Raw genomic sequence first — 25,166 nt, 5'->3', positions numbered from 1 at the left:
CTCTGCAGCTGCTCCATGAGGGTATATAGTCCATAGGCCGTGGTAGAAGCTGGTAGAACCCTCCTCTGCAGCTGCTCCATGAGGGTATATAGTCCATAGGCCGTGGTAGAAGCTGGTAGACCCCTCCTCTGCAGCTGCTCCATGAGGGTATATAGTCCATAGGCCGTGGTAGAAGCTGGTAGACCCCTCCTCTGCAGCTGCTCCATGAGGGTATATAGTCCATAGGCCGTGGTAGAAGCTGGTAGAACCCTCCTCTGCAGCTGCTCCATGAGGGTGTATAGTCCATAGGCCGTGGTAGAAGCTGGTAGAACCCTCCTCTGCAGCTGCTCCATGAGGGTGTATAGTCCATAGGCCGTGGTAGGAGCTGGTAGAACCCTCTTCTTGTTACGTCTCCATTACACCAGAGCTATGTCTTGATTCAAGAACTAAAAATTAGTAATTACATATTGGTCTGAAAAAAATGTATTACAATAATTATTCGGGATCTTTAATGATTGATGTTAATATATTACTTCTCTGAGCAAATTTGCCCCAGAAACTGTTCAAGAGAAGTTTACACACATTTCTTTTGGCTTTGATGACCTCTATTCTGTCAGGGTCAAGACGTATGCTCCCTTTTCATGATAGTCCTGAATGTATCTGTCTTTGCTCTCTTGATCTGTGGCTGATGCAGGATATCCTGAAGCCATTTGCTCGCCTCTCAAGGAGGTATTGATGTACTCTTTAAAAAGAGTGTCTGATTTCCTGGGAAAGTTCCACATACAAAGCTGTGGCCACACGATACCTCTTCTCTAAGCCTAATCTCGTGGGAAAGAAACTTAAACAATGTAATTATTTTTATTTCACCTTTATTTAACCAGGTAGGCAAGTTGAGAACAAGTTCTCATTTACAATTGCGACCTGGCCAAGATAAAGCAAAGCAGCAACACAGAGTTACACATGGAGTAAAACAAACATACAGTGAATAATACAGTAGAAAAATAAGTCTATATACAATGTGAGCAAATGAAGTGAAATAAGGGAGGTAAAGGCAAAAAAAGGCCATGGTGGCAAAGTAAGTACAATATAGCAAGTAAAACACTGGAATGGTAGATTTGTAGTGGAAGAAAGTGCAAAGTAGAAATAGAAATAATGGGGTGCAAAGGAGATAAATAAATAAATAAATATGGTAGGGGAAGAGGTAGTTGTTTGGGCTAAATTATAGATGGGCTATGTACAGGTGCAGTGATCTGTGAGCTGCTCTGACAGCTGGTGCTTAAAGCTAGTGAGGGAGAGAAGTATTTCCAGTTTCAGAGATTTTTGTAGTTCGTTCCAGTCATTGGCAGCAGAGAACTGGAAGGAGAGACAGCCAAAGGAGGAATTGGCTTTGGGGGTGACCAGAGAGATATACCTGCTGGAGCGCGTGCTACAGGTGGGTGCTGCTATGGTGACCAGTGCGCTGAATTAAGGGGGGACTTTACCTAGCAGGGTCTTGTAGATGACCTGGAGCCAGTGGGTTTGGCGACGAGTATGAAGCGAGGGCCAGCCAACGAGAGCGTACACGTCGCAGTGGTGGGTAGTATATGGCGCTTTGGTGACAAAACGGATGGCACTGTGATAGACTGCATCCAGTTTATTGAGTGGGGTATTGGAGGCTATTTTGTAAATGACATCGCCGAAGTCGAGGATCGGTAGGATGGTCAGTTTTACAAGGGTATGTTTGGCGGTATGAGTGAAGGATGCTTTGTTGTGAAATAGGAAGCCAATTCTAGATTTAACTTTGGATTGGAGATGTTTGATGTGAGTCTGGGAGGAGAGCTTACAGTGTAACCAGACACCTAGGTATTTGTAGTTGTCCACATATTCTAAGTAAGGACGGGCGGGTTAGGTGCAGGCAGCGATCGGTTGAAGAGCATGCATTAGTTTTACTTGTATTTACGAGCAGTTGGAGGCCAAGGAAGGAGAGTTGTATGGCATTGAAGCTCGTCTGGAGGGTTGTTAACACAGTGTTAACACAGTGTCCAAAGAAGGGCCAGAAGTATACAGAATGGTGTCGTCTGCGTAGAGGTGGATCAGAGACTCACCAGCAGAAAGAGAGACATCATTGATGTACACAGAGAAAAGAGTTGGCCCAATAACTGAACCCTGTGGCACCCCCATAGAACTACCAGAGGCCATCCGATTTGACAGATTGAACTCTTTCAGAGAAGTAGCTGGTGAACCAGGCGAGGCAATCATTTGAGAAACCAAGGCTATTGAGTCTGCCGATGAGGATGTGGTGATTGACAGAGTCGAAAGCCTCGGTACCCCCTGTGTCACTTGTTGAAGGCTGGGTCTACAAAAAAACAAGACTTGACTACCTTGGGCTTTGACACTGGCTGCAACACCTTCTTCTACCCAGTTATCCACAGTCACTTTACCTCTACCTACATGTACATATTACCTCAATTACCTTGACAAACCAGTGCCCCCGCACATTGAGTCTATACCGGTACCCCCTGTATATAGCCTCCACATTGACTCTGTACCAGTACCCCCTGTATATAGCCTCCAAATTGACTCGGTACCGGTACCCCCTGTATATAGCCTCCTCAAATTGACTCTGTACCAGTACCCCCTGTATATAGCCTCCACATTGACTCTGTACCGGTACCCCCCTGTATATAGCCTCCACATTGACTCTGTACCGGTACCCCCTGTACATAGCCTCCACATTGACTCTGTACCGGTACCCCCTGTATATAGCCTCCACATTGACTCTGTACCGGTACCCCCTGTATATAGCCTCGCGACTGTTATTTTTTTGTTGCTCCTTAATTATTTTTATTTTAACATTTGTCCTATTTTCTATAATTGTTTTATTTTGTTACTTTCTTAACCTTGTTTTCTTAAATGCATTGTTGGTTAAGGGCTTGTAAGTCAGAATTTCAATGTAATTTCTACACCTGTTGTATTCGGTGCATGTGACAAATATAATTTGATATGATTTGATCAAGGGATTCAAAAGAAGATAGGAATCATAGGATCTAGAATTGGGATAAAAATAAAAGTTTTAGTACTGGGGTTATATAAATGTTTTAGACAGAGTAGAGCACAGTGTTTTAGTACCGGGGGTTTATAAATGTTTTAGACAGAGTAGAGCACAGTGTTTTAGTACTGGGGGATTATAAATGTTTTAGACAGAGTAGAGCACAGTGTTTTAGTACTGGGGTTAATAAATGTTTTAGACAGAGTAGAGCACAGTGTTTTAGTACTGGGGTTTATACATGTTTTAGACAGAGTTGAGCAGTGTTTTAGTAGCAGGGGTTTATAAATGTTTTAGACAGAGTAGAGCACAGTGTTTTAGTACTGGGGTTTATAAATGTTTTAGACAGAGTAGAGCACAGTGTTTTAGTACTGGGGTTTTATAAATGTTTTAGACAGAGTAGAGCACAGTGTTTTAGTACTGGGGTTTATAAATGTTTTAGACAGAGTAGAGCACAGTGTTTTAGTACTGGGGTTTTATAAATGTTTTAGACAGAGTAGAGCACAGTGTTTTAGTACTGGGGGTTTATAAATGTTTTAGACAGAGTAGAGCACAGTGTTTTAGTACTGGGGTTTATAAATGTTTTAGACAGAGTTGAGCAGTGTTTTAGTACTGGGGTTTATACATGTTTTAGACAGAGTAGTGCACAGTGTTTTAGTACTGGGGTTTATAAATGTTTTAGACAGAGTAGTGCACAGTGTTTTAGTACTGGGGTTTATAAATGTTTTAGACAGAGTAGAGCACAGTGTTTTAGTACTGGGGTTTATAAATGTTTTAGACAGAGTAGAGCACAGTGTTTTAGTAGCAGGGGTTTATAAATGTTTTAGACAGAGTAGAGCACAGTGTTTTAGTACTGGGGTTTTATAAATGTTTTAGACAGAGTAGAGCACAGTGTTTTAGTAGCAGGGTTTTATAAATGTTTTAGACAGAGTAGAGCACAGTGTTTTAGTACTGGGGGTTTATAAATGTTTTAGACAGAGTAGTGCACAGTGTTTTAGTACTGGGGTTTATAAATGTTTTAGACAGAGTAGTGCACAGTGTTTTAGTACTGGGGTTTATAAATGTTTTAGACAGAGTAGAGCACAGTGTTTTAGTACTGGGGGTTTATAAATGTTAGCACAGTTGAGTCTGTCTGCTGACCACTTTTCACCCTTGAAAGTCATGGTGGAAACAACAATTGGTAGATAAACCCCTGGTTGCTGATTACTCTCAAAGTCATAAAACACAAATGTCTCTGAATGTTCATCTTCATCCAATGGTTGAAGGTAGCACTCATGTTCCACTTCTTGAACCACTTCAGTGTCTCTGCTTTTCAAAGCCCCTTTACAGACAGGGCAGTGTAGGATACCACATACCTTTACAGACAGGGCAGTGTAGGATACCACATACCTTTACAGACAGGGCAGTGTAGGATACCACATACCTTTACAGACAGGGCAGTGTAGGATACCACATACCTTTACAGACAGGGCAGTGTAGGATACCACATACCTTTACAGACAGGGCAGTGTAGGATACCACATACCTTTACAGACAGGGCAGTGTCCACATACGTGAGGTTGGGGGTTGTCTGTTTTAACGTTGTAATTGCGTTGGAATTTTGGACATTTCTTGTTGAGGTCACACCAGCTGACAGATGTATATGCCTTTGGATGCTATGGACTCTAAAACACAGAGGTCCAGTTACTAGATAGGTTTCTCACAGCCTTTTACAGGACTCTAAAAGGCAGAGGTCCAGTTACTAGATAGGTTTCTCACAACCTTTTACAGGGCTCTAAAAGACAGAGAGGTTCAGTTACTAGATAGGTTTCTCACAGCCTTTTACAGAGCTCTAAAAGACAGAGAGGTCCAGTTACTAGATAGGTTTCTCACAACCTTTTACAGGACTCTAAAAGACAGAGAGGTCCAGTTACTAGATAGGTTTCTCACAACCTTTTACAGGACTCTAAAAGACAGAGAGGTCCAGTTACTAGATAGGTTTCTCACAGCCTTTTACAGAGCTCTAAAAGACAGAGAGGTCCAGTTACTAGATAGGTTTCTCACAGCCTTTTACAGGGCTCTAAAAGACAGAGAGGTCCAGTTATTAGATAGGTTTCTCACAGCCTTTTACAGGACTCTAAAAGACAGAGAGGTCCAGTTACTAGATAGGTTTCTCACAGCCATTTACATGCTATCTTCAATCAGTAGAGGCTCTACCTCAGAAATTATTGTGTCAAGCTGTTTAGCTGCATCCTACATCAACACATCGTCCTCATCAACACGTCATCCTCATCAACACATCATCCTCATCAACACATCATCCACATCATCCTCATTATCCTCATCAACACATCATCCTCATCAACACATCATCCTCATCAACACATCATCCTCATCAACACATCATCATCCTCATCAACACATCATCACATCATCATCATCAACACATCATCATCATCAACACATCATCCTCATCAACACATCATCCTCATCAACACATCATCATCCTCATCAACACATCATCACATCATCATCATCAACACATCATCATCATCAACACATCATCCTCATCAACACATCATCCTCATCAACACATCATCATCCTCATCAACACATCATCACATCATCATCATCAACACATCATCATCATCAACACATCATCCTCATCAACACATCATCATCCTCATCAACACATCATCACATCATCATCATCAACACATCATCATCATCAACACATCATCCTCATCAACACATCATCCTCATCAACACATCATCATCCTCATCAACACATCATCACATCATCATCATCAACACATCATCATCATCAACACATCATCCTCATCAACACATCATCCTCATCAACACATCATCCTCATCAACACATCACCCTCATCATCCTCATGTCCTCCTATGTCAGCAATCCATGCTTTGGTTTAGTTTCCCCTGGTACTGTTTCCACTTGCTAATGTTTTAGCATTTGTGGCACAAATCCCATTCAAGTCATCCGACCAATATTAGCATTTTTTGCACATTTCTTTTAGTCATTTTATCATGTCCAAATCATGTCCAAATCATCCAAATGTATAAAATTCAATGTGAAGCTCAACAAAGTCACTTATAGATGATTTGAACATGATGTGCTAATGTTAATCTGACAAATCATATTATCGGTCCCATGATTTGAATTAGATTTTTGCTACAAATGCTATAATGTTATGTAAATGTAGGAGTGTTTGACATTGCAGCCGACTTTATAGACGAGTCGAGATCTACAAATGACCTTGCATGATAAATAACTACTCACTCACTCAGTCAGTCAGTCAGTCACAATTTACCCACGATGCATCACAGTTTTGATGCTCTCGAACACTGTATGTGTGACTGAGGAAGGAAGCCCTCTCTGCATCAGCTTCTTAGTTCCTGACATAGATTTGTCTAGAGGGTCCATCTATGCATATTTGTCATTATGTCGTCTGCAACAGAATTAGAAGAGCAATTGAGGACTATCTCCATTTTAAAGTAGTTAATGTCTTCTTCTTCAACTTCCATAACTTTAATGACAGTCGGTAAACCAACTGAAAGTTTGTATTCAATGGCTTTAGTTTTGAAGCAAGTGCGCCCTCTATTAAACTCTATGGACACAGACTACTTCAATGTTGGGTTAACCACAGATCTCAAACTTCACACTCAGTGTCTGTTTACTGACAGTAAGTTAACTTACAACACGTCTACCCTTCACTCTGTAAGTATGCTTGACGATATCTTAAAATATGTATATTTTATAATTTGTTTGTAACCATGAACTTCTGTATCCTGTTATGTGCATGGCGATGCTATTGGAATGTATGTTGTTTTGTTTTTCTGTTATGTACTCTGTAGATGTATTTCTGCATATTAATCTGATACAGTATTGTACATGTGGTTTCATATATAATACTTTTTCCTGCTATTTTAAGGACTCTGACAGTAATAGATTTTTGTGGAGACGTGTTTGAAAATGGGCTAAAGTAAGAGGGGATTGGGTGTTTAGCTTTTAGGAGTAATACAGTATTAATATGAAACACAGTGATGGAGGGTTGTGTTTAGGAGTATTATTTACGTGAGACACAGTGACGGTGGATTGAAATGCTTACTAACGGGTCCATTTCCAACAATGCAGAGTAAAAACATTTTAAATAGTGACACAAGGAACTGAATAACAAATAACAATAATGAGTAAAAAATAACATGTCTATTTACCAGTACCTAGTTGATGTGCAGGGGTATGAAATAATTGAGGTGGTTATGGGGCGGCAGGTAGCCTAGTGGTTAGAGTGTTGGACTCGTAACTGAAAGGTTGCAGATTGAATCCCTGGGCTGACATGGTACAAATCTGTCGTTCTGCCCCTGAACAAGGCAGTTAACCCACTGTTCCTAGGCCATCATTGAAAATAAGAATTTGCTCTTAACTGACTTTCCTAGTTAAATAAAGGTAAAATAAAAATGTACACACATGTAAGGGAAAGGGGGATACCCAGTCAGTTGCACAACTAAATCCATTCAACTAAAATGTGTCTTCTTTATTTTATTTATCCGTTATTTTACCAGGTAAGTTGACTGAGAACACGTTCTCATTTACAGTAACGACCTGGGGAATAGTTACAGGGGAGAGGAAGGGGATGAATGAACCAATTGTAAACTTCTTCTACAGTTAACCTAACCCCTCTGAAACAGAGCAACACTGCGGGATCTGCCTTAATCGACATCATCGGCACCAGGGATCAGTTGTTGTTGGGTGTTAACTGCCTTGCTCAAGGACAGAACTGCATATTTTGACCTGATTGCTGTTTGGCATCGTAATCGACTTCAGTGGGCAAATACTCACCTTCGATGGCCACTGGCACGCTGGAGAAGTGTGCTCTTCACGGATGAATCCCGTTTTCAACTGTACCGGGCAGATAGCAGACAGCGTGTATGGCGTAGTCTGGGCAAGCGTTTTGCTGATGCCAACGTTGTGAACAGTATACCCCATGGTGGCAGTGGGGTTATGGTATGGTTAGGCATAAGCTATGGACAACGAACACAATTGCATTTTATCGATGTCAATTTGAATACAGAGAGATACTGTGACGAGATCCTGAGGCCCATTTTTGTGCTATTCATCCACCGCCATCACCTCATGTTTCAGCATCAAAATGCATGGCCCCATGTCGCAAGAATCATACACAATTTCTGGAAGCTGAAAATGTCCCAGTTCTTCTATGGCCTGCATACTCACCACTGTCCTATTGAGAATGCTTTTGGATGCTCTGGATCGACGTGTACGACAGCATGTTCCAGTTCTTGCCAATATTCAGCAACTTCTCACAGCCATTAAAGATTAGTTGGACAACATTCGACAGGCCTCTATGGAAAGGAGATGTCGCGCTGCATGAGACAAAAAGTGGTCACACCAGATACTGACTAGTTTTCTGATCCATGCCCCTCCTTTTTTTTAAGGTATCTGTGACCAACAGATGCATATGTGTATTCCCAGTCATATGAAATCTATTAGGTCCTAATACATTTATTTAAATTAACGGATTTCCTTATATGAACTGTAAGTCAGTAAAATCTTAAAATATTTTGCATGTTGCGTTTATATTTTTGTTCAGTGTAGATGAAAACTCTCTTGGTAAACAGTATTGTTTACTGCTTATCACAAGGTATTCTAACTCAGGCAAGCAAAAACTTGAGACTTCCTTAACAAAGAGACACACCCCTCCTCCCTTCGACTTACCAGAGTCTGCCATCCATTCTTGAAGATGCTCTTAGAGAAAAGGGTTCCAAAAGGGTTCCTCGGCTGTCCCAATAGGAGCACCCTTTTTGGTTCTAGGTAGAACCCCTTTCGTTTACATGTAGAACACTCTGTGGAAAGGGTTCTACATGGAACCCAAAAAGGTTCTACCTGTAATTCAAAAAGGTTCTTCCTGGAACCTAAAAGGATTCTTCAAAGGGTTCTCCTATGGCATCAGCCAAATAACCCTTTAAGGTTCTAGAAAGCAAAACATTTTTGTGTAGAAAAACCAGCAAGATGTATATCCAGGTCCTCATTCAGCCACAACTCAAGAAAAACGTATTACAGTTTTCCAGTGATAGGATAGAACATAGCTCATCCAGTTTGTTCTCCAGTGACTGCACGTTCGCCAATATTAATTTATTAAATACATTTTGTATTTAACCTTTATTTAACTAGGAAAGTCAGTTAAGAACACAATCTTATTTACAATAGAACAGAGGGCAATGGTGGTCTATTTGATCGCCAACGTAATCTCGTCAGGATGCCTGCTCACTTGCCTCTCTATTGCCGCCACTTCCTCTTTCGAGTCCCGGGGATTAGGGCCTGGTCCGGAGTAAGCAGAACGTCCATAATTTGCCATCTCGTTGAGGTAGAAATGTTTGTCCATATCAAGTTAAATGATCACTGTTCTGATGTCCGGAAGCTGTTTTCGGTCAGAGTAAAGTTAAAATCAGCACAAAAAAGACACAAAATAGCGGAGTAGGTCAGGAGCCCGTAAATCGGCTGCTATCCACTGCTTGCCATCTGCTGTTCACAAGGGCCAACAGTGGAACAGAATATGATAGCGGCATGTTCTATAGAACAGACATCAATTTTTGTGTGCTTAAATTTTACTTTTTAACACCAGTGTTGCGTTTCATTAGTTTGTTATGTTGTTATTAGCCCAACATTATTGAGGACATTATTATTAGGTACCAGTACTATACACGATGGCCAACAGTGGTTCTCTCCCAAATGGCACCCTGTTCCCTTAATAGTGTACTACTTTTGACATAGGGTGCCATTTGGGAAGAAGCCAGTGTAACTGAATATGATCAAGGCATTATATTACTGCCCATCGATCGAAGAGACACTACAGTAATGCTGAGATGCCAGTAGGGAGAGCTCTAGTCTAGAACACTGAAACCTTCAGTATCACTTTGATGCAGCTGATGAGGAGTGTAAATTGAATGTGTTTATAGAATAGAATGAATGACTTCATGGAACTGACCAAATGTAAATGGAACTTTGACCTGTTCCATGTAGAACTCAGAGGGACAAGGCAACACATTCTAAGATATTATAAACATTCCATAAAGAATAGTCAACATATTGTTAACATGATTCTGTATTTAAATAAAAGTGGAAATGGGGGACATTTTGTCCATTTTAGAAATGTAGGGCCCATTCTAATACAGTAACCTCCCTTCTCTGACATGTTGTTCTCGTCGTCATGCATGTTAATGACTTAAAGAGGAAAGGACAGTTCTGCATCAGCTACTTGTGCCCTGACTACTTTAAATATGTATCAACTGGTTGACTCTCTGTACAGGACCTCTCTCCTTCACTTCACTCTATAAGTACGCGTGACAATATCTTGAAAAATAGTTTTGGGTTATTTGATTTTAGTCATTAGTCATATTCTTGAGGGGAATGTATAATTTTACTTCTTGTTATGTTTTGAGCTGTGTTTTGGATCAGAACTGTGTCAGATAAGACCCAGATGCAGACAGTTTGAATAACAGATGTTTATTAACAAAACAGGGGGCAGGCAGACGACAGGTCAAGGGCAGGCAGAGGTCAGTAATCCAGGGTAGAGTCAGGAAGGTACAGAACGGCAGGCAGGCTCAGGGTCAGGACAGGCAGAGTGGTCAAAACCGGAAAAACTAGAAAAACAGGGGCTAGAGAGAACCAGGGGCTAGGGAGAACCAGGGGCTAGGGAGAACCAGGGGCTAGGGAGAACCAGGGGCTAGGGAGAACCAGGGGCTAGAGAGAACCAGGGGCTAGGGGAGAACCAGGGGCTAGGGAGAACCAGGGGCTAGAGAGAACCAGGGGCTAGAGAGAACCAGGGGCTAGGGAGAACCAGGGGCTAGGGAGAACCAGGGGCTAGGGAGAACCAGGGGCTAGGGAGAAACAGGGGCTAGGGAGAACCAGGGGCTAGAGAGAACCAGGGGCTAGGGAGAACCAGGGGCTAGGGAGAAACAGGGGCTAGGGAGAACCAGGGGCTAGGGGAGAACCAGGGGCTAGGGAGAACCAGGGGCTAGGGAGAACCAGGGGCTAGGGAGAAACAGGGGCTAGGGAGAACCAGGGGCTAGAGAGAACCAGGGGCTAGGGAGAAACAGGGGCTAGGGAGAAACAGGGGCTAGAGAGAACCAGGGGCTAGGGAGAACCAGGGGCTAGGGAGAACCAGGGGCTAGGGGGAACCAGGGGCTAGGGGGAACCAGGGGCTAGAGAGAAACAGGGGCTAGAGAGAACCAGGGGCTAGGGAGAAACAGGGGCTAGGGAGAAACAGGGGCTAGGGAGAACCAGGGGCTAGAGAGAACCAGGGGCTAGGGAGAACCAGGGGCTAGGGAGAAACAGGGGCTAGGGAGAAACAGGGGCTAGGGGGAACCAGGGGCTAGGGAGAACCAGGGGCTAGGGAGAACCAGGGGCTAGGGAGAACCAGGGGCTAGGGAGAACCAGGGGCTAGGGAGAACCAGGGGCTAGAGAGAAACAGGGGCTAGGGAGAACCAGGCTGGTAGGCTTGGCGAGACGAACTGGCAACAGACAAACAGAAAATACAGGTATAAAGGCAGTGGTGTAAAGTACTTGAGTAAAAATACTTTCAAGTACTCCTGAAGTAGTTGTTTTGGGGTATCTGTACTTTATTTTACTATTTTTATTTTTGACAACTTTCACTTTTACTTCACTACATTCCTAAAAGAAAATAATGTACTTATTACTCAATACATTTCCCCTGACACCCAAAAGTCCTCGTTAAATTTTGAATGCTTAGCAGGACAGAAAAGGTCCAATTCACGCACTTATCAAGAGAACATCCCTGGTCATCCCTACTGATTCTGATGTGAAAACTCACTAAACACAAACGCTTTGTTTCTGAATGATTTCTGAGTGTTGGAGTGTGCCCCTGGCTATCTGCACATACAAACAAAACACAAACAGTTGTGCCATCTGGTTTGCTTAACAAGGAATTTGAAATGATTCATACTTTTACTTTTGATACTTAAGTACATTTTTGCAATTACATTTATTTTTGATACTTTATATCATATTATTTAAAACCAAATACTTTTAGACTTTTACTCAAGTCGTATTTTACTGGGTGACTCACTTTTACTCAAGTATGACAATTGGGTACTTTTCCACCACTGTATAAATACACAGGGGATAAGGGGGGAAACTGGCGACACCTGGAGGGCGGGTGGAGACAAGCACAAGACAGGTGAAACAGATCAGGGTGAGACAGTGTTGGTTGTTACATCAGGGCCTGTATTCATAAAGTGTCTCAGTGGAGGAGTGTTGGAATGTGTGTGAATGACACAGTGGATTTATCTGAGGGTCCTTTAGGACCAGACTGAGTAGGGTTGACATCTATACTGGGACTGATAGGGAGTAGGGTTGACATCTATACTGGGACTGATAGGGAGTAGGGTTGACATCTATACTGGGACTGATAGGGAGTAGGGTTGACATCTATACTGGGACTGATAGGGAGTAGGGTTGACATCTATACTGGGACTGATAGGGAGTAGGGTTGACATCTATACTGGGACTGATAGGGAGTAGGGTTGACATCTATACTGGGACTGATAGGGAGTAGGGTTGACATCTATACTGGGACTGATAGGGAGTAGGGTTGACATCTATACTGGGACTGATAGGGAGTAGGGTTGACATCTATACTGGGACTGATAGGGAGTAGGGTTGACATCTATACTGGGACTGATAGGGAGTAGGGTTGACATCTATACTGGGACTGATAGGGAGTAGGGGTTGACATCTATACTGGGACTGATAGGGAGTAGGGTTGACATCTATACTGGGACTGATAGGGAGTAGGGTTGACATCTATACTGGGACTGATAGGGAGTAGGGTTGACATCTATACTGGGACTGATAGGGAGTAGGGTTGACATCTATACTGGGACTGATAGGGAGTAGGGTTGACATCTATACTGGGACTGATAGGGAGTAGGGTTGACATCTATACTGGGACTGATAGGGAGTAGGGTTGACATCTATACTGGGACTGATAGGGAGTAGGGTTGACATCTATACTGGGACTGATAGGGAGTAGGGTTGACATCTATACTGGGACTGATAGGGAGTAGGGTTGACATCTATACTGGGACTGATAGGGAGTAGGGTTGACATCTATACTGGGACTGATAGGGAGTAGGGTTGACATCTATACTGGGACTGATAGGGAGTAGGGTTGACATCTATACTGGGACTGATAGGGAGTAGGGTTGACATCTATACTGGGACTGATAGGGAGTAGGGTTGACATCTATACTGGGACTGATAGGGAGTAGGGTTGACATCTATACTGGGACTGATAGGGAGTAGGGTTGACATCTATACTGGGACTGATAGGGAGTAGGGTTGACATCTATACTGGGACTGATAGGGAGTAGGGTTGACATCTATACTGGGACTGATAGGGAGTAGGGTTGACATCTATACTGGGACTGATAGGGAGTAGGGTTGACATCTATACTGGGACTGATAGGGAGTAGGGTTGACATCTATACTGGGACTGATAGGGAGTAGGGTTGACATCTATACTGGGACTGATAGGGAGTAGGGTTGACATCTATACTGGGACTGATAGGGAGTAGGGTTGACATCTATACTGGGACTGATAGGGAGTAGGGTTGACATCTATACTGGGACTGATAGGGAGTAGGGTTGACATCTATACTGGGACTGATAGGGAGTAGGGTTGACATCTATACTGGGACTGATAGGGAGTAGGGTTGACATCTATACTGGGACTGATAGGGAGTAGGGTTGACATCTATACTGGGACTGATAGGGAGTAGGGTTGACATCTATACTGGGACTGATAGGGAGTAGGGTTGACATCTATACTGGGACTGATAGGGAGTAGGGTTGACATCTATACTGGGACTGATAGGGAGTAGGGTTGACATCTATACTGGGACTGATAGGGAGTAGGGTTGACATCTATACTGGGACTGATAGGGAGTAGGGTTGACATCTATACTGGGACTGATAGGGAGTAGGGTTGACATCTATACTGGGACTGATAGGGAGTAGGGTTGACATCTATACTGTGTAGGATGTGTGTTTGAACTTTTCTACATCCATAACAACCAGCTCTCTAGACTGATACAGACTCTATGGGCCTTATGGGCCTTCACTACAGATGGTGTGTGTGTGTGTGTGTGTCTGTGTGTCTGTGTGTCTGTGTGTGTCTGTGTGTGTGTGTGTGTGTGTGTGTGTGTGTGTGTGTGTGTGTGTGTGTGTGTGTGTGTGTGTGTGTGTGTGTGTGTGTCTGTGTGTGTGTGTGTGTGTGTGTGTGTGTGTGTGTGTGTGTGTGTGTGTGTGTGTGTGTGTGTGAGAGAGAGAGTCAATTGTTGTTTAGCCTCACAGCTTGGGGATAGGAGTTATCATTGAACCTGGTGGTCAGTCTTTAGGCTGCTGTACAGCTTGACGGACCATAGAGAATTGAACATTTATCCTCCTGTATCTGGGGATCTGAGAATAAACAGCTTCACAACAATCAATGTTGAAATATGTGTTTACAGTTCTACACATCTGTTCAATAAGTGATTGTTTTTGTTGTTTGTGATGTTGATGACTTTATTGTATCCATTAGGAAATAGTTTTTGCATCAGACAGCATGTCATCTTAAATAGACAGACGAAGACAGACATGCAACACGTCACACACATTACATACATAGTGCAATAGACTTACAGACAGACAGTATTCACATAGACAACCATATAGCACAATACAACACAGCACAATATGAGCCTGGTTCATTTTCAGTAATGAGGCCCTGTACCCCATTTACAGTTTCTACTTCAATGTATCAGGTGGAGTTATTCACCTGCTATAGAGTGAGTTGTTGTTTATGTTTCTAAGACTGCAGGGTGGGAGATGCAACAATGGCCTTGAGAACAGCAGGAAGTGTGTTGCTGGTATTTCTCTGGTCTGTGACAGGTATGGTCTCATTCTTATCTTTTAGTTGTTCTGTTTCTCTACAGACATTTCTAAAGGATATGAATCATAATGTTATTCTGGTGTTAGGCGTCTCCACTTCCCTTTAAATAGGTATCTTTCACACCTCACTGAGTGATTCTTGTCTGTGGTTTCACACTCAACTCACCAACTATGGCAACATGGTGTGGACAAACCCTACTCATTTTGAAATTGATGCATCTTTAAGGTGAAAAAAAGCACAAGCATCCACAACGTTCAAACATCTTTCCCATAATTACAGGTATTTTATCAACCATTTGAGTTCAGCCATAATATTTGTTGTAATATTTGTTCTCCCTTTTCAGGGGGATGAAATTGTAACCAGCTCTGTAATGCTTGTTTGAAAAAGACAGATACTTTTGAAAAAAGTATAATTCTCAATGAATCTAAAATGAGACATGGCAATCTGCACAAAGGCAAAAAGGCCATTTTTAAACAATGGATGAGCTTTTCTTATTAATCTACTGGAGAACCATTTAGGGTTCAAGTAAAACGTTTGTATAAGTGAAGCTTTTAGAGAGAGGTTTAGTGCTTTTATATGTAATAATCTCAACCCACCCAGTTAGTAATCATTACATAGCGACTGTGTGTTTATTCATGTGAAAATTGACTTTGCCGCTTCAGCATGCTTTTGTGGCACAGTCAATGGCACACAGGGGATATTGGCCAGAAGGTTCAGGGTTCGCCGACCACCACGGATGAGCTCACTCTCCCTGCCTATTTCATTATTACGATCAGAGCCGGCTGCAGACAGTGATCAGCCAGGGGGAAATCAGATTTTCAAAATTTTGATGCCATATTTATAATTATATAAAATATATTCACATTTTCTACCAACAGGTTTCTGTGCCAATGCACCACACAACCAATAAACAAAAGCATAACGACTTGGAGCACTTCTATAGCATGGTTTACGTTTTTAAAACCACAATCAATCTGAACAAATAGGAATACATCCCACCTTACCTTGTAGGCTTACCCAGTATCGAAGGCTTGACAATCTCTGAATGTCATTCAGCTTTCTGGTGTTTTGTAACAAATGTCTCTTTCCATTCATCAAATGGCTGCTGCACAGTTTGGATTGATTGATTTTATTGGTCAGTTAAAAAAAATACATACACACATGTACACACAGTTTATTTACAGTGACCAGGATTGTTGATTTAAAGGACAATAAAGTCTGGGACTTATTTACATTGTGGTGCCTATGTTTTACATAAACACATTTACATTGCATAGATACAGACACATTGCATAGATACAGACACATTGCATAGATACAGACACATTGCATAGATACAGACACATTGCAGATATAAACACATTACAGAGATACATTACAGAGATACATTACAGAGATACAGACACATTACAGAGATACAGACACATTACAGAGATACATTACAGAGATACAGACACATTACAGAGATACACACACATTGTTACAGTTATCGATGGTGAAGGAGGACCAAAATCCAGCAGGACTGCGTTTGTTCATCTTGAACATTTATTAAACTCAAAATGAACACCAAAACAACAAAACAAACTCACGATCCCCGAACAGTCTTCTCAGGCTCACACACGCTAGACAAGAAACAATCTCCCACAAAAACCTACACCAAACAATTACCCATATATAGGACTCTCAATCAGAGGCAACGAGGAAGCACCTGCCTCCAATTGAGAGTCCCAAACCCCAATCAACCTAACATAGAAATACATTAACCAGACTACACATAGAAATACATAGACCATAAACCAAAAACCCGGAAATAATAAATCAAACGCCCTTCTACCAAAACACCACCCCGAACCACATAAAACAAATACCCTCTGCCACGTCCTGACCAAACTACAATAACAATTAACCCTTATATTGGCCAGGACGTGACAGTACCCCCCCCTAAAGGTGCTAACCCCGGAAGCACCTCAAGAATAACAAAACCCCAAACAACAAAAAATCCCCCTAAACTAAAGGGAGGGGTGGCTGCCGTCACCGACGGCACTTGTGCTACACCCCCCTCCCCAACCCACTTATACAGGTGGTGGTTCAGGCTCCGGCCTATTGTCCTCCAGAGTGCCGACCGACCCGATCTGCCTCGGACCGTAGGCAGACTCCCCCTGCTCTGGATCATGGGCAGACCTCCTCCTCTCCACCCTGTATGCAGACTCATCAATTAAACCGTTAATTACTTTAAGTTCTGAAATGTCAGGCTTACTCAGTTTAGGGTTGCTGCTAGACTCCCTTGATTTTTGGTCATCAGCAGACTCTGGGCAGATGGGCCACTCTGGCTGATCCTGGCTGACGGGCCGCTCTGGCTGATCCTGGCCGACGGGCCGCTCTGGCTGATCCTGACCGACGGGCCGATCTGGCTGATCCTGGCCGACGGGCCGCTCTGGCTGATCCGGGCAGTCGGGCCGCTCTGGCATCTCCGGGCAGTCGGGCCACTCTGGCATCTCCGGGCAGTCGGGCCGTTCTGGCATCTCCGGGCAGTCGGGCCGCTCTGGCATCTCCGGGCAGTCGGGCCGCTCTGGCGGCTCCTGACTGACGGGCGGCTCTGGCGGCTCCTGACTGACGGGCGGCTCTGGCGACTCCTGACTGACGGGCAGCTCTGGCGACTCCTGACTGACGGGCGGCTCTGGCGACTCCTGACTGACGGGCGGCTCTGGCGACTCCTGACTGACGGGCGGCTCTGGCGACTCCTGACTGACGGGCGGCTCTGGCGACTCCTGACTGACGGGCGGCTCTGGCGACTCCTGACTGACGGGCAGCTCTGGCGACTTCTGACTGAGCCGACGCACTGGAAGCCTGGTGCGTGGTGCTGGTACTGGGGTTATCAGCCTGGGAACACGCACTTCCAGGCTAATGCGGGGAGCGGGAACAGGACGAGTCGGACTGGGCTGATGCACTTGAAACCTGGTGCGTGGTGCTGGTACTGGACGTGCCAGACTGGGAACACGCACCTCTAGGCTAGTGCGTGGAGCGGGAACAGGATATATAGGACCGTGGAGGCTTACTGGCGGTCTCGAGCTTAAACCTGGCATCGCCCTTTCTGGCTGAATGCCTACTACCCCCTGGTAAATGCGGGGTGCTGGTATAGCGTGTACTGGCCTAAAAACACTTGGCCTCGCCATAATACTCATTACCCCGAAGCACGAGACATGTCCATTAACTGGCTTCTGTGACACAGTCCGGGGATTTGGCCTGGGGCTCCAAACTTGCCCCGCCAAACTACCCATATGCCCCCCAAAAAATTATTGGGGCTGCCTCTCGGGTTTAATCGGCAGTCGTGTTCCTCGGTAGCATTCCCGGTCTTTGCTCCATTTCTTCCATGGGCCCTCTCCGGCCATAACTTGCTCCCATGTCCATTTCTCCCGTTTGTCCAATTCAAATTCCCTCTGCTCCTTCCAGTCCACCTGTTGCTCCTTCCTCTGCTGCTTGGTCCTTTTGTGGTGGGAGATTCTGTCACAGTTATCGATGGTGAAGGAGGACCAAAATCCAGCAGGACTGTGTTTGTTCATCTTGAACATTTATTAAACTCAAAATGAACACCAAAACAACAAAACAAACTCACGATCCCCGAACAGTCTTCTCAGGCTCACACACGCTAGACAAGAAACAATCTCCCACAAAAACCTACACCAAACAATTACCCATATATAGGACTCTCAATCAGAGGCAACGAGGAAGCACCTGCCTCCAATTGAGAGTCCCAAACCCCAATCAACCTAACATAGAAATACATTAACCATAGAAATACATAAACATAGACCATAAACCAAAAACCCGGAAATAATAAATCAAACGCCCTTCTACCAAAACACCACCCCGAACCACATAAAACAAATACCCTCTGCCACGTCCTGACCAAACTACAATAACAATTAACCCTTATATTGGCCAGGACGTGACACACATTACAGAGATACAGACACATTACAGAGATATAGAAACATTACAGAGACACAGACACACTACATAGATACAGACACATTACAGAGACACAGACACATTACAGAGATACAGACACATTACATAGATACAGACACATTACAGAGATACAGACACATTACAGAGATACAGACACATTACAGATACAGACACATTACAGATACAGACACATTACAGAGATACAGACACATTACAGAGATACAGACACATTACAGAGATACAGACACATTACAGAGATACAGACACATTACAGAGATACAGACACATTACAGAGATACAGACACATTACATAGATACAGACACATTACATAGATACAGACACATTACAGAGATACAGACACATTACAGATATAGAAACATTACAGAGACACAGACACATTACAGAGATACAGACACATTACATAGATACAGACACATTACAGAGATACATTGGCTTAATTCTGATAGCATTGTGTTGTGTGACCTTGTTTCAGTGGTACTGGGTCAGAATGTCTGGAGTGTGACTTACACCAAGAAAAGTATCTGTGCCTTGAAGGGGTCAACAGTGGAGCTGCACTGCTCTTATACATATCCCAGTGGTACAGTCACAACAACCCTCTGGTTCACTGAATCTGGGACTGGTAAAGAACCTAAAGATCTAGGTCAGGACCCAGAGTATGCAGGTCGTCTGGAGTGTCATGGAGATCAGAAGAATTGTCACACACTGAGGATCACAGACCTGAGAGAGAGTGACTCTGCTGAGTACAAGTTCAGATTATTAACAGATCAGACCGGAGGGAAATATATTGGCAGTCCTGGAGTCACTCTGTCTGTCACAGGTACAGTTACGTACATTCAATATAGTTCAACTGTTGAATTCCATTTAGTTCAAGAAAATTGTCTTGGTTTGTATTTACAGTATCTGTCACTCATCTCACATCTATCTAGATAGTTGTAATGTGAGTGTGGTTCTGTATGTATGCTAAAGCATATGATGTGTGTGCTTCAGTGTATGCTGTGATTTTAGCATGTATGCTAATGAGAATGTTGTGTTAAAATCTGTTTAAATTGACTCTATTGAACCCAATACTTCCTGGAAAACAGTGGAAAGTATTACAGAGTTGACTATCCTGGCTAAATAAATCAAATTCATTAATGAATGACTATAATTACCTTATAAAGGGCAGCTATACAGACACAAAGGAGGAGAATAATGATTTGTTTCCTCATACTCTAGATGTTGTGTTGGAGATGGATCCTACATCTGTGTCAGAGAGGGAGAATGTCACACTGATATGTAGAACCAAATGTACACTGGACCCCATCACAGCCTACAGTTGGTATAAGAATGGACAGCCTATACCAAACAGCAACACCTCCTCTCCTGTCTATAGCCTATTCTCAGTCAGCAGTGAGGATACAGGCCGATACTCCTGTGCTGTAGAAGGCCATGAGGATCTCCCCTCTGCTGAAGAGACTCTCACTGTCACATGTCAGTACATTGTGGGTTTCATTTGATATACTGATTATGTTGATTCTTGAATTGGGAATAGATTGTTTTCCATATGAATAAATATGAATAAATATTTTTGTGTGTAACATCCATTTCCTTGAATTTGTATTACCACCATATCATCATTCTTTTTAATTATTATTTTTCTGATTGTCTTTTACTCTGAATTAAATGATTTCAAACTCACCTGTAAAATGTAAACACAAATGTTGCTATAAATGAATCTGGTCTTCAACACCAGATGGTCCAAGGAACACCTCAGTGTCAGTCAGTCCCTCTGGTGAAATAATGGAGGGCAGTTCAGTGACTCTGACCTGCAGCAGTGAATCCAACCCACCTGTGGACAAATACACCTGGTACAAGAAGAATGTTACCTCACCAAAAGCATCAGGACAGAGTTACAGCATCACTAACATCATCTCTGAGGACAGAGGAGAATACTACTGTGAGGCTGAGAATACAATAGCATCTAATAACTCTACAGCTCTGATGATCATTATAGCAGGTGAAGTTACATCTTCAATACTTCAATACAAAATGATGTTCAATAAGAAATGATGTTTCAAGGTAATCTTCTTCTAGTTTGCATCATTACACTTTGGTTTAAAACTATACATAGTCTTATACATACAAGTATTGCATTAATGTCCTGTATTGCAGTATATTAATTTTCAGTTCATAATAACATGTACTCATATCATCTATATTATCTTTTAGAGAACCAAACCTCAGTTCTAACTGCTGCTGTAGGAATCATAGTGGTTGTTCTGGGTGTCATACTGGCTTCATGTCTCTCTGGCTTCATGTGGTTCAGGTGAGTGAAAATGCATATTTTAAAGATTATTTCACTTTATTATCTTCATTAATTTGTTCATTCATTCATTCGTTCATTTATAAAACAGGAAGAAGGCCTCCAAATCCACCTTTGACACAAGACACACAGCAGACGACGGACAGGTGAGTCTGTTCAGACAGATGGAAGATCATTTTTGTTGCTTTGTGGGAAATGTCCACTCTTCATGCTGTCTGTCCCCAGGTCTATTTATATTGTCTGTTCTCTCTCTCCGTCAGGGAGACTCTAGTGCAGTGTATGGCAACATCTCAGGCATGGCCATGACCCCTGCTGCAGCACAGACAGTGGCCACCTTCGACCAGGAACAGGACGAGGATGTCCAGTAAGCTGCTGTGAAATTCAACCTCTCCAGTGCTGCCACCCTCTGAGCATATTCTACCATTACAACAACATAGAGTCAATACTGTATACAACATTGTGAACACACAGACAGCATCAAGGTCATTCATATGTTGCTGCTTATTGGAGGAGTAGACAAAGTCATTCAAATAAGCAAAACAGTTGACCATTAGTGACCCCTCATTGTTCTCTGAGAACTCCCTCCATCACTATCTGATGACATTTCATTGTTCTCTGAGAACTCCCTCCATCACTATCTGATGACATTTCATTGTTCTCTGAGAACTCCCTCCATCACTATCTGATGACATTTCATTGTTCTCTGAGAACTCCCTCCATCACTATCTGATGACATTTCATTGTTCTCTGAGAACTCCCTCCATCACTATCTGATGACATTTCATTGTTCTCTGAGAACTCCCTCCATCACTATCTGATGACATTTCATTGTTCTCTGAGAACTCCCTCCATCACTATCTGATGACATTTCATTGAACTCATACTATGGTGTAAAAGTAGGCATTTTGAAAAGTCACAGTTTTAATGTCTTAAAGGTTCCAGGGGGTATTCTTCAGGCCAAATGGCATTTCCTGAAACTGCACTCTACAATATACATCTCAAGACAATTACTATGACATGTCTATAACCTGTTAGGGCTACAGGTTAGCAATGAACCCCGAGACGGGATTGCTAACAAGGCTGGAAATTCAAAACATCAAAAAATCTAATAATTTCAATTTCTCAAACAATCAACTATTTTACACAATTTAAAAGATAAACATCTCCTTAATCTAACCACATTGTTCGATTTTCAAAGAGGCTTTACGGCAAAAGCATAAAGTTAGATTATGTTAGGACAGTACATAGCCACAAAAGTACAAACATCCAGTTTCAATTCAAGGTCAGGCGTCACCAAAAGCAGAAACCAGCTAAAATTATGCACCAACCTTTGACAATCTCCATCAGATGACACTCCTAGGACATTATGTTATACAATACATGCATTTTTTGTTCCATCAAGTTCATATTTATATCCAAAAACAGCATTTTACAGTAGCGTGAAATTCCGATTTTTTTCTTCTCTGAAATGCTTCCGGTGAACATAACAAAATTACTATTCGAAAACATTGGTAAATTATAATATTGTCATTCAAAGAATAATATATTATCATCTCGTAATTGCTACCGAATGGCCAGATCTCAAAATAACTTTACTGGGAAATCACATTTTGCAATAAACGGGGTGCTATGCTAAGAACAATAAGCTATGCTATACAGTTAGCATCATCTAATATCGATAATAACATTGTAAATATCCCCTTACCTTTGATTATCTCCACCAGAAGGCACTGCCAGGAATCCCAGGTCCAGAACAAATGTGGTTTCTTTTGACAAAGTTCATAATTTATGTCCAAATAACACCAAGTAGTTAGCGTTCATTATGCTCCCACAAAACGTGGTGGGGGGGGTGTAAAATCACGCCGAAAAGCTAAAAAAACCTAGTAAATAATCTATTTACGTTCGTTCAAACATGTCAAACGTTGTTTAGCATTAATCTTTTGGTCCATTTTTAACGTTAAACATCAGTAATATTTTCACACAACCTATCCTATGTCTAGATAAACAATTATGACAAACTCACGCTTCTCAGATTTATGCGCAGGCGCCAAAAAATGAAGTGACGACATGTCAACTTCCATGCATTCTAATTTGCTCTCTGTTTATCATAGACGCTTCAAACAACTTTATAAAGATCGTTGACATCTAGTGGAAGCCGTAGGAGTTGCGAAATGAATCCTTTCTCACTATGGTATCTATAAAACAATGACACTAAATAGTACAGTCACAAAATTCAAAAAAATGTTTTATCTATTTTTCACAGGTTTTTGCCTGCAATATGAGTTTTGTTATACTTACAGACACCATTCAAACTGTTTTAGAAAATTCAGAGTGTTTTCTATCCGAATGTGTTAATAATATGCATATCCTAGCTTCTGAGTTGGTGTAGGAGGCAGTTAAAAATGGGCACATATTTTCTTCAAAATTTCTCAATACTGCCCCCTAGCCCCAACAGGAGTGATGTGATGAGGGTTTTAAGGAATGGCTCTGGTTCCATTCTAAATGGCACCCTATTCCCTATTTAGTTCACTACTGGTCAAAAGTAGTGCACTATAAGGGAGTAGGGTGCCATTTGGGAGTCACATTCAGTTTAATGGATGTTTCTTTCTCCAGGCCCACGGTGGAACAAGCAGCTGAGGAGGACCCCTCTGTTCTCTACAGTACAGTCAACAAACCCAGAACCAAGAAGACCTGAACACAACAAACCCAGAACCATGAAGACATGAACACAACAAACCCAGAACCAAGAAGACATGAACACAACAAACCCAGAACCAAGAAGACATGAACACAACAAACCCAGAACCATGAAGACATGAACACAACAAACCCAGAACCAAGAAGACATGAACACAACAAACCCAGAACCAAGAAGACATGAACACAACAAACCCAGAACCAAGAAGACATGAACACAACAAACCCAGAACCAAGAAGACATGAACACAACAAACCCAGAACCATGAAGACATGAACACAACAAACCCAGAACCAAGAAGACATGAACACAACAAACCCAGAACCAAGAAGACATGAACACAACAAACCCAGAACCAAGAAGACATGAACACAACAAACCCAGAACCATGAAGACCTGAACACAACAAACCCAGAACCATGAACACAACAAACCCAAAACCAAGAAGACATGAACACAACAAACCCAGAACCATGAAGACATGAACACAACAAACCCAGAACCATGAAGACATGAACACAACAAACCCAGAACCAAGAAGACATGAACACAACAAACCCAGAACCATGAAGACATGAACACAACAAACCCAGAACCATGAAGACATGAACACAACAAACCCAGAACCATGAAGACATGTAACCTTTATTTACCAATCACGGCCAGTTGTGACAGCCTGGACTCGAACCGGGGTGTCTGTAGTGACACCTCTAGCACTGAGATGTAGTGTCTTAGACCGCTGTGCCACTCGGGAGCCCCAACATCATGTTCTAGTGCTGTCCCCACCTAAAATAAATCTTGGTCAACCAAGAGTCATCTGTCATTTCTACCAATCGATTGGTTGAAATGTTATGTGTATTTTTCCATATATAGACACACCCCATGTGTTTTAATAAAATCAACTATATGTACTGAAATGGTCTGATGCTTTTAGCATGCTGTTTGATTAAATAATTAACTTCCCTGGGCTAGGTGGGACGCCTGCGTCCCACCCTAGTCAACAGCCAGTGGAATCGTGTGGCGCGAAATACAAATACCTAAAAAATGCTATAACTTCAATTTCTCAAACATATGACTATTTTACACCATTTGAAAGACAAGACTCTCGTTAATCTAACCACATTGTCCGATTTCAAAAAGGCTTTACAGCGAAAGCAAAACATTAGATTATGTCAGGAGAGTACCCTGTCAAAAATAAT

At 42.5% G+C, this 25,166-nt stretch overlaps 1 protein-coding gene across 2 annotated transcripts in view; it reads left to right on the top strand.

The window, feature by feature from the left end:
- LOC106591664 (B-cell receptor CD22) overlaps nt 1-24,086 on the top strand; it is a 29,666-nt gene extending 5,580 nt beyond the window's left edge. Inside the window, exons 1-9 of one of the 2 annotated variants that reach the window (XM_045713125.1) lie at nt 5,726-6,725; nt 14,898-14,975; nt 19,440-19,784; nt 20,183-20,437; nt 20,700-20,963; nt 21,176-21,272; nt 21,361-21,415; nt 21,530-21,633; nt 23,883-24,086. In XM_045713125.1, the coding sequence (XP_045569081.1) occupies nt 14,921-14,975; nt 19,440-19,784; nt 20,183-20,437; nt 20,700-20,963; nt 21,176-21,272; nt 21,361-21,415; nt 21,530-21,633; nt 23,883-23,964 (1,257 nt within the window). In that variant the 5' untranslated portion in view covers nt 5,726-6,725; nt 14,898-14,920 and the 3' untranslated portion in view covers nt 23,965-24,086. Of the gene's footprint in view, nt 1-5,725; nt 6,726-14,897; nt 14,976-19,439; nt 19,785-20,182; nt 20,438-20,699; nt 20,964-21,175; nt 21,273-21,360; nt 21,416-21,529; nt 21,634-23,882 lie in introns of those variants that run through there. The other variant, XM_045713126.1, reaches the window with a different exon arrangement.
- Nucleotides 24,087-25,166: the final 1,080 nt, after the last annotated feature.

Source organism: Salmo salar, unplaced genomic scaffold (assembly GCF_905237065.1).
Source record: "Salmo salar unplaced genomic scaffold, Ssal_v3.1, whole genome shotgun sequence".
Lineage (NCBI taxonomy): Eukaryota > Metazoa > Chordata > Actinopteri > Salmoniformes > Salmonidae > Salmo > Salmo salar.
This window is presented reverse-complemented; position numbering and strand designations above follow the sequence as displayed.